The sequence below is a fragment of the Peromyscus californicus genome, unplaced genomic scaffold, assembly GCF_007827085.1.
Source record: "Peromyscus californicus insignis strain IS unplaced genomic scaffold, ASM782708v3 Scaffold_21__1_contigs__length_65335640, whole genome shotgun sequence".
NCBI classification, from domain to species: Eukaryota; Metazoa; Chordata; class Mammalia; order Rodentia; family Cricetidae; genus Peromyscus; species Peromyscus californicus.
Window position 1 is genome coordinate 27,461,553 of NW_026294514.1, and position 10,033 is coordinate 27,471,585.

Sequence of the window (10,033 nt, forward strand, 5' to 3'; positions counted from 1 at the left end):
CCATGCTCTCCTTGGAGGAAACAAAAACAAAATTGCCTCCATCCTCCGTACTGGCGGTGCGATTTTCTCCCGAGCAGGGAGAGAGCCTGGGAGCTTCCTGCAGAAGGTGACCCATCTGGGCTGTTTGGGGGTAGCTCCTGAGGACTGGTGTGAGCTTAGATGGCAGGTTTGTGAGTGTTCAGGGTAGCGGGTTAGGGAACGAAGGGAACCGAAGGCAGCGGGACAGAGAGGCTCATTCAACCTCCGGTCACACATTTCCTTTTGGGGACAGTGTGGGCCTGGCTGAGAAGAGGGTCTCCCAATAGAGGCCCCGAAGAGAGAGAGGCCGGAGAGCCTGGGTTTGTGCCTTCAGTTTTCCGAGCTGTTTCCTCTTCTGCCAAAAAAAAAAAAAAAAAAAACGCAAGAAGGGTATCGTTCCGGGGAGTCCGAGGGATCCGGAGTGCAATTCAGGGCGCGAGACCCGGGGCGTCAACACACGGGAGGTGAAGACCTTGGAGTGTAAGGGTGGCAGCCCTGGGGCTCCCGGAGAGCAGAAGCAGGGGTCGGGGATCAGGGCCCCACACTCCTGAGTCTGGCACCAGATCCCCCAGCCCGCTTTCTGCTGGGACGCGACAGGACGCGCCCGCCCCGCCCCGCCCCAGCGCCTGGGGGAGGAAGTGGCGAGCAGTGCGTGTCAAGGCTTGGCGTTCGTATTTTTTAAATTACGACGAATGAAAGGAACTTTGTAAAACAGCAAAAATTTAAAAATAAATAAATAAAAATAAACGGACCGCAGCCCTAGAGGGGCGCAACTGGGGGCTTCCTGCGAGCAGACCCTGGGTGTCAAAGCAGACCTAGGCAATGGCCATCTGGGGTGTGTCCCCACAGATCCGGTGACACGTGTGTTTAAAATCTGAAGAGTTGCAGTCTCAGGCGCCCAAGGGCGGGCGCTGGGCCCTCCCTCCCGCCCTCCCTCCGCGGGCGTCCCCTGGGCACTTGGGAACGCAGCCAGCCCTGGAACTGGCCCCTCTAATAATCACAGATAGGGGCGGCGGGGTGGGGGGTGGGGAGCCGTCCAAACAAGGTGGTACTTCTTCTAGTTCGATGGGATTTGGCTCTGCCAAGGACGAGGAGGCACGTTCCAATTCGAGGGAACAGCACGTCCAAGAAACAAGGCCCTGAGCTGCGGAGGCTCGGCTCCTGCCGGCGGGTGGGGGCGGGAGGGACGCTGCATGGCTTGGCAGGGCAAGAGGGCTAGATTTGCTGCTACAGGACAAGCGGTAAAGGTAGGCACGGAAGTGGCATTGTTCACATCCCGTGATGCCCTCGAGGCTGCGGTGGGGACTGAGTTATATAGTGGGTCGGATCAAGAACATTACTTGGGACTGGCGAAGTGGCTCGGCCCGTTAGGAGAGCGTACTGCTCTGGAGGACTATGCGAGCGAGTTGGGTTGCCAGCACGCACAGAGGGCGGCTAGGAACTTGCTTGTAACTCCAGCTCCAGGGCATCTGACGCCCTCTTCTGGTCTCCGTAGGCTCTGGCATACATACACATACACAGAAATAAAAAAAATCTTTCTAGAATCCTATAATTTGATGAGTTTGCATTACTGGAACTAGCAAAGAGGGTCCCCCCCCCTTTTCTTCCCCCTCACTCACGGTATCCACAACATTAGACAAAAGACCCACTCTAGGGGCGGTGAGAAGGTGCCTGACCACCCGAGTCTGATCCCGCCATCACTTGGTGGAAGAAGAGAACATCTGATCTCCACTCGTGGCACGCGCATCCCTCCCATACACAAATAAGTGTAATTTTAATTTAATTTTTTATTTTTTTAGGGACTGGAAAGATGGCTCGGAGGCACTTGCTGCTCTTGAAAGGACCCGGTTTCCGTTCCTAGGATCCATATAGTGGCTCACAACCATCTGTTAGCTCCAGTTCTAGATAAGATGGACGCCCCCTTCCGGCCGCTGCGCTGCACTGCACATACGTGATGCACGTACACATGGGCAGGCCACACACGGTATTTAAATTTTTTTTTTTTTTAAAAAGCACCCATTTTACAGAAAGTTAGCATTATCCCATTTTCCAGAAGTGCAAACGGAGGCAGCTGGTGTCAGCCCCTTGGAATGCGCGGAGGTGGAGCTGCGTCGCCTTCGGGCACTCCCGGGCCGGGCGCTTGGGGCGGGCCTGAAGCCCCGAGCTCCTCGGCTTGCAGCGACCGGTTACCGCTGTCCGCCCTGCCACGCAGCCGCAAAGGCTGGGTCCCGCCAGAACGCCGCAGGAAGAGAGGCGACGCCCCCTGGATCTCCGCAGGAACCCGGCCCGCCTCCCAGTCCGCCGGGCCCCAGAAGTGATGAAAGCTGCGGCCGAGCCCCGGTCGCGCCGAAGCCGTTGCCCTTTTAAGGGGGAGCCTTGAAACGGCGCCCGGGTTCCATGTTTGCATCCGCCTCGCGGGGAGGAAACTCCATGTTGTAACAAAGTTTCCTCCGCGCCCCCTCCCTCCCCCTCCCCCCGAGAACCTGGCTCCCCTCCCCTCCGAAGCTCGCGGGGATCCCTCCCTCCCACCCTCCCCTCCCCCCCGCGCCCCGATTCCGGCCCGAGCCGGGGGGGAGGCCGGGCGCCGGGGCCAGAGTCCGGCCGGAGTGGAGCGCGCCGGGCCCCATGGACAGCTCGGCCGTCATTACTCAGATCAGCAAGGAGGAGGCGCGGGGCCCGCTGCGGGGCAAAGGTACACGGGCGGCGGGAGGGGAGGTCGGGGCTGAGGGCTGTCCCCGCGCCGCAGCCGCTGCCACTGCCCCGGGCGCGCGCCTCGGCCCAGCAGGAGCCCCGGGGCCAGCGGGGGCCGGGGAAGAGTTTGAACTCCGCGAGAGTCTGGAGCGCTGGGCGGGGCCTGGCGCCACTAGAGCGCTCGGTATGCTTCCAGGAGGGAAACTGAGGCCGGAGGCGAGCGAGGGGTTAGTCGGCGGGCGATTCCCGGGCGTCGCCCCCTCCCCCAGTTTGGCGCCAATTGGACTGGAAGGTGGGGGTGAAGGCGGCCGCCTGGCCACCCGTTGAGGCTCCGCCTCCTCCAGGCTGAGGTCTGGAAGGGGTGCCGAGGTGACAGCAGCGGGCTGGGTAGTCTTGCAGGGATCTCCCGCCAACCCACAGCCACGTTCCCACAAACTCGGGCGTCGCGCGCGCGCGTGGAGGTGCGGGCGACACCCTCGGGGCCGGAGAGCCACTCAGCTTGCAAGACAGACTCGCCAGCCCTGTGCCCAGCTGCGCACGGGGCACCCCGGCTGCAGCAGGCCAGGCCAGTTGGCGTCGGGCCTGTGCACACTCGCATCGACCCAGCCCCTGGGGCTGGCCTGGGTGGGGATCACCCCCCCCCCACCTTCCCCTGTGTGAACTTAAAAGATCGGGAAGTCAACCGGGGTTCGTCCACGGTCCTGTCCCAGCTTCTTTGGGGGCCGGAGGCAGAAAGGATTAGAAAAGAGGGCGCGCGCGCGCGTAGGGGTGAGGTGTGGAGGTGTCTGTCAATTAGAAGGCCGCTGCCTCTCCGAAGTCTAAGGTTGAGACGGGGCGGGGTGGAGGAGGCGGGGCTGACAGACCTGGGACACTGGCCTCTGGGCCCAGGCTTGATGAGGACTTTGGACCCATGGGGTAGACAGAATGGAGGGAGAGTGGGAGTGGACGATGGGGCCCCGAGCCCTGACGCTCCTGAGCAGGGGCTACCCAGGTAAGGTGTGGGGCCAGGCCAGGTGATTGCAAACCAACCCTGGGAAAAAGAGAAAGCACCCCGTCTGTCTCCTCCTTCAGGCCACCTACTCCTTAAAGTGGCTGCCTTCTCAGCCACACCAGATTTCCGTATGTCGGAGAGTTGCAGGGGCCCCTGGAAAGGGGCATTTCATAGAGGGCCAGAGGCACCCTGGTGTGACTCTTGATGGAGGAAAGTGCCCACGTTCTCGGTGCTCAGGGAGTAGACCCGTGCATGGAGCCTCTGCAGGCCAGTGTGCCCACTTTTCACTCCTTGCTTCAGGTGACCAGAAGTCAGCAGCTTCCCAGAAGCCCCGGAGTCGGGGCATCTTCCACTCACTCTTCTGCTGCGTCTGCCGAGATGATGGGGAGGCCCGGCCTGCCCACAGTGGGGCTCCCCTGCTGGTGGAGGAAAATGGCGCCATCCCTAAGGTGTGTAGTGGTCGGAAGGGAACCGCACACGCCCCTGGGCCCAGCTCAGAGTGGACTTGGCAGAAGGGGGTCTAGGCTGAACTTGACTGACACACTTGTAGACCCTAAAATGTTCAGAAAAGGGAGGCGCCTCCCCGCTAGGTCCAGCCCTTTTCCAGCCTCACTCCCTACCAACATCTGTGGCTTGCCTGAGATCTGAGTAGACCCCTTATAAATGGGTACTTTCTGAGGTGAGGAAGAGGGATCCATATATAGCCTATCCCTGGTCCACAGTTGGCAAGACCAAAGCTGGGGAGCGGGTGGTTGGGTCCTCAGATAGAGAGCTGGGGAGGGAGGCCTGCGTAGGAGGTACCCCACCCAGCCCAGCCCCTCCCCACAGCAGACCCCAGTCCAGTACCTGCTTCCCGAGGCCAAGGCCCAGGACTCGGACAAGATCTGCGTGGTCATCGACCTGGACGAGACCCTGGTGCACAGCTCCTTCAAGGTGGGCCCTGCCCAGCAGCCCTCAGCCTGCAGTCTCTGAGGGGGGCCTACCCTGGTCAGGGAGGGAGGTCTCTGCTGGACTTCCACCCCTGGGACTCCCTCTCCAGCTCCAGCCATTTTTCTCTCCTCACAGCCAGTGAACAATGCTGACTTCATCATACCCGTGGAGATTGATGGGGTAGTTCACCAGGTGAGGGGCAGAGGGAGGTGGGGGGGTTGGCATCTGCACTCTACACCCCAGGTACCTCCCACCAATCTTGAGAGAGCCCCAAATGGAACTTTGATAGATGGGGAATGTCCAAGGCTCGAACAGGGTATGAAACCCAAGGCTCTCTGGGTACCCCGGGGATAGATCGAGCCAGACTCTCAGACCTGGAGAATTGTGGAACCCTCTTTCCCCCCTCGCCCCCACTGCCCGGGACCCAGTTCAAGTAATTCAGGATAGGTTGTGGTGCTGGCCAGCCTGTTCTCCATTACTTGGCTCGGGGGCCGGTGCCCTGCAGCCTAGGGGTGAGAGGGCTAACCTGGGCTCCTGCATTTGGAGAAAGCCAAGGAGGGAAAGGGGCTGGGGATTAGCGACTCCCACTAGGTGAGGTGGGGCCACATTCTGGTCCTCCTTAGGGAGGGGGATGGTTGGGGCGGCCCGCAGGCTTTGGGGAAGCCCACAGATCCTGGGCCAGCCTCCTCTACTATTCCCGTAGTCCCGTTGTTTATCTCCTCAAGCCGGCGGCTCCCTCACTGGTTCGTTCCCCAGGTCTACGTGCTGAAGCGGCCCCACGTGGATGAGTTCCTACAGCGAATGGGCGAGCTCTTTGAGTGTGTGCTGTTCACTGCCAGCCTTGCCAAGGTGAGCCCTTGCCTGGGGTCTGGGGCAACCATACCCTCCTGTTGGGGTGCGCCGTGTAGTGCAGGTCGTTGGAAGAAAGAAGGCGCTCCCAAGATGAAATTTTAAGGCCTAGGTGGCCACAGGAAAGTCTGGCCTCTTCTGATGGATTGAACCCCACACAGCCATACAAAGGTGTATTTATTCAAAAGTTACACAAAGTATTTCCTCACACCAAGCTCCCCAGTCTTAATTCCCATGTCTTACTGAAGGAGAGCATCACATGCCTCCATGACTCTGGTCCTTTATTATGTACTGTGCGCAAGCGATACACAGTAATGCAAGAGTCTTCAGGTGTGCCCAAGGCATCTTGTGACCGAAGTCATGGGATGGCCGCAGAGCCCCTTCAGCAAAACAAGTCTACAGATGACAGGAAACAGTCATTGTTTTCCATAAGGATTTGTCATGGTCAACATACTTCTAAAAAGCAGCTGTTCATCCTAATGTCCATGCCATACAGCGAGTCTGCTAAATTCCCACACTTTCAACGTGTAACTAGATGCAGCCCTGGGCATTACCACTCGATCAGGAGTCTGACTTACCCCCACCCCAGTATGCAGACCCCGTAGCTGACCTGTTGGACAAGTGGGGAGCTTTCCGTGCCCGGCTGTTTCGAGAGTCATGTGTCTTCCATCGGGGCAACTACGTAAAGGACCTGAGCAGGCTGGGCCGAGACCTGCGGCGGGTGCTCATCTTGGACAACTCACCGGCCTCCTATGTCTTCCATCCAGATAATGCTGTGAGTACCCGTGGGACCCAGGGTCTGAGACAGGACAAGAGCACATAATGTGCTGTGGTGGCCTCCCCAGCCTTACGTGGGGTGGTAGCCTGGGGAGGCGGGTGACTTCCCTGTGACCTATGCCTGCCACCTGCTGCCTGCTCACATACTCTACTCTGTGCCTGTGTGTAGAGGGTACTCACCTCTGGCCGGGGTCCCCATCTGGCAGTTTTCAAGCTGCCGATCGTGACCTGTTAACAATGGGACAGAATGGATGTGGTGAGTCCCATTTGGGAGCCTAGCCGAATGAAACACAGTGAGCTTAAGTATGTATGTGAACATTTTGCTTAGCGGTATCTACAAATGGATTTCACCGTCAGCTGCTGTCAGGATAAAAAAAAAAAAACAAAAAACAAAAACAAAGACATGCACGTGCTGCGTGGGCAGGGATTGGGCTGGACATGGGCCACTCCTGGAATACCTGTCCTCCTCACTCCCCTGTCCCCTCCCAGGTACCAGTGGCCTCCTGGTTTGACAATATGAGTGACACTGAGCTCCATGATCTCTTACCCTTCTTCGAGCAACTCAGCCGTGTGGATGACGTGTACTCAGTGCTCAGGCAGCCTAGGCCCGGGAGCTAGTGAGGTGTCTTGGGGCCAGGACCTGCCCCTCACCAAGGCCCAAGCCTCTTCCCATCAGACTGCGGGAGCCTGCCTGTGCTGTTAACAAAACCCCTGGGCTCTGCAATATCCACGGCCCTGGGGAAGAGGGTGTCTCCCCTGCCAGGCTGCATGGCGGACAATGAGCCCTTGGGCCCCCCTGTCTCAGTGCCTTCAGACTTCTTCCCCCCTTCTCAGGGGACCTGGGGGGCCCTGTCTCTTGCTCCCCACTCCTGTCTTCACTTCTCCATGCTGCCATGTTTCTCTGCTGCCAAATTGGGTCTCATAGCCCCAGTTCTGCTTTGGGGGTAGGGCCAAGGTTTTTGCTGCCCCGTGCCTTGGATTCCCGCCCCCCACCCCCAAGTCTGGGAACAGTGGACACCAAGTGCCTTGCATAGAACCCTCTTTGCTGGTCAGCTTTTCCCAGATCTCGGCTGACCTGGGAGGAACCAGTCTCTCCCCTTCCGGTTCTCCTTCCTGGGATGATGGTGCCCACCAGTTTCTGCATGGGAGGGAGAGGGAGAAAGTCTTATTACCACCTGTAGAAGAGCTGGGGACCCTCCTTAGGGAACACTCCCAATTCAGCTTGTCCAAGGCTGATGGCTGCTCCCTTATTTAAGCCCCCAATCTCCCCTGGGGGTTGGCAGGACTCCCCTGTGGTGCCATATAAATATGTATATGTGTATATAGATTTTTAAGGGAAGGAGAGAGGAAAGGGTGGGAAGAGACACTCCTCCCCCGCCCCTTCCCTGAGCCCAGAAATTGGGGGGAGGGAGGGAGGGAAAGGATTTTTACATTTTTAAAACTACTATTTTCTGAATGGAACAAGCTGGGCTGTGAGGGGTCACAGGCCTGATCTTCTGTCTTTCCCAGCCCTTTTACTGTATTCATCCAAAAAAAACATGTATTGAGTATCTTCTCTGCCCAGCAGGGAGCTAGTCCCACCAGCTGAGTGGGAGGGGGGGTCTCTGCTTCATCTCTGGTGCCCCACCTCTGAACCCCAAACTTCACTGGTGCCTTCAGACTATCTGCAGGAGGTGGACCCTTCTTGTGGGGTTCGGGAGGTCTTCAGAAAAGCTTACTAAGCTGTTCCCCTCTCCAGTGCCAACTCACACCACCTCATCCCCTACCCCCCCCTCCCGCAGCCTCCTCTATAGCCCCCTGCTGGCTGGGGGCGGCTCCCAGGTCACTCTGCCAACTGACTTGTTTCTAAAGCCCCTCCCCACACCTGCTGAGTCTGGAGTTCAAGTCCTTGGGCTCTCTCCCCAGAATATGAGGGTTAAGTGGACCCACAGATAAGTGCCAAGGGAGTTGGTGAAGGGAGAGGATATGGTTGGCCTGAATCGGATGACCTTCCCAATTAAGTGCCTTCTCTGTGACCAGCACCTCAGTGTGATAACTAAAGAGAAAGCTAGACCCCTTCCTGTTCTGCCTCTGTGGTTTTTGGGGAGGGGACTTGGAAGAGCGTGAACGTCCCGCCACACCTGGGACTACTTTTCAGAACCTTGCTGGGCAGGAGGAAGTTGGCCCGGAGGGACTGCCTGGGCACCGGACACCAGGCCGATCTGAGTTCGGTCGCCAGGACCCACGTGATTGATGGAAAGCGAACACCAACTCGGCGCAAGTTGTCCTCTGACCTCACGCGTACCATGGCACGAGCTCGCCCCCACATCTACACGCACTCTAAATAAATAAAAGAACACACAAGCCCCGCGGTGCCCCCACCGCTGGAATGCGGGGCGGGACCTGCCCGGGGCAGGGCGGGAGACGGAAGGCTGGGCAGACACGGGCCGCCCCGAGCCTACGGCCTTCCGGGCAGCGGGGCCAGCAGGGCGGAGACGGGGTGGGGGGACGCCAGGGCGCCCGAAGGCCTCCGGCTCGCATTGGCCGCGCCCTGGTCACGCCCCGCGCCCTGCTCCGGCCCCGGCGGCCCCCTGCCAGCGCTGACCACGCCCCTCCGGCCAAGTTCGTCTTCCGCAAACCCCGCCGGGGCGGGGCAGGAAGTGCCCGGCCAAAGCCGACGCCTGCCGCTAGGGGCCTCCCGGTCCTTGCGATCGTGGGGCTCACGAGCCTGGCACTCCCCGGCCTAGAGCACCCCGGATCTGGAAGGATGGGAGCTTGTCTCGGTCACCCTTCCTCTGAATGTGTGGCGCTCCAGGCGTTCCCCACCACACACAGTGGGGAAGGGGGATGGACCCCTCCCAAATGTTGGTCCCTGTCCCCTAGCTCCACCTCCCCAAGGCCATCCCTGCTTCATCGCCACCAAGAACTTAGCCCGGAGCCTCCTTTGCTTTAGGGGTGAGCGCGCGCGCGCGCAAAAGGTGTGAAATCGCCCCTTACCGCTTTGTACCTCCCCCACCCTACTACTACTTTTCTGCCCGACAGAAAAGAGCCAAGAAACTCCCACCTGAGATGAAGCCTACCCCGGAATCAGCTCTGGTCTGGAGCTGCGTGGACCAGGAGAGCCTTTTGCAAGATTTATACCCTGCCCTGGCCTCCGCCCGCCCTCAGACAGGGTCGGGCTTGGTTTCCTGCTCTGTATGCAAACAGTGGTCGCCTCAAATTTGCATCCCCGGAGGCCAGACGAGCCGAGCACCAGCTTCCATTGAGACCCAGAGTCAAACTCCAGGACTCCGCAACCACACACCCTCTGCCCACGCAGAGTTCAACTCAACCACATGTATGGGTACTTCCTTGTCAGCACCAGTTAGTGTCAGGCTTGCTTCTGCTCTCAAGGAACTCGGTCTCCAGTTCCTGGAGCTGGAGAGATGGCTCAGCAGTTAAGAGCACTGGCTGCTCATTCAGGGGATCTGGGTTCAATGTCCAGCACCTACTCGGTGGCTCAGAACCATATGCTATTCTAGTCCCAAGAGATCCGATACCCTCTGTGGCCTCCGAGGGCACTTCAGGCATGTGGTGCACAGACATACATGCAGGCAAAACACACATGAAAGAAAAATAAGGAAGAAAAACGTTACTGACTCCTGAGGGATGGAGAGATACACAGCATTTTTTAAGTATGAGTATTCTTTCTCTAGGATCAGCTGACGCTACTTCTGAACATCCTTAACATTTCTTCGGAGTTAGTTACTCCAGAAGGACTCTGAGTGTAAATCCCTCAGGGGCCCATTGGGAATATTT

The 10,033-nt window shown here is 58.8% G+C and overlaps 1 protein-coding gene across 2 annotated transcripts; it reads left to right on the top strand.

Annotated features, from left to right (window-relative positions):
• The first annotated feature begins 2,532 nt into the window (after nt 1-2,532).
• Nucleotides 2,533-8,313, top strand: Ctdsp1 (CTD small phosphatase 1). 2 transcript variants are annotated; one of them, XM_052749853.1, is made up of 7 exons: nt 2,533-2,710; nt 4,001-4,149; nt 4,529-4,633; nt 4,766-4,822; nt 5,387-5,479; nt 6,069-6,254; nt 6,746-8,313. In XM_052749853.1, exons 1-7 carry the CDS (start codon nt 2,644-2,646, stop codon nt 6,872-6,874), a joined length of 786 nt encoding a protein of 261 aa, XP_052605813.1. In that variant the 5' UTR covers nt 2,533-2,643; the 3' UTR covers nt 6,875-8,313. The 2 variants fall into 2 exon arrangements, with proteins under 2 accessions (XP_052605813.1, XP_052605814.1); XM_052749854.1 differs by having other exon boundaries at nt 2,534-2,710; nt 4,532-4,633.
• Nucleotides 8,314-10,033: the final 1,720 nt, after the last annotated feature.

Bases quoted from the DNA above. Each gene is read 5' to 3' on its own strand.
- Ctdsp1 (XM_052749853.1), top strand. From the start codon at position 2,644: ATGGACAGCTCGGCCGTCATTACTCAGATCAGCAAGGAGGAGGCGCGG. The intron at 2,711-4,000 runs GTACACGGGCGG...TCCTTGCTTCAG, and splicing joins GGGCCCGCTGCGGGGCAAAG to GTGACCAGAAGTCAGCAGCT. The intron at 4,150-4,528 runs GTGTGTAGTGGT...CCCTCCCCACAG, and splicing joins AAAATGGCGCCATCCCTAAG to CAGACCCCAGTCCAGTACCT.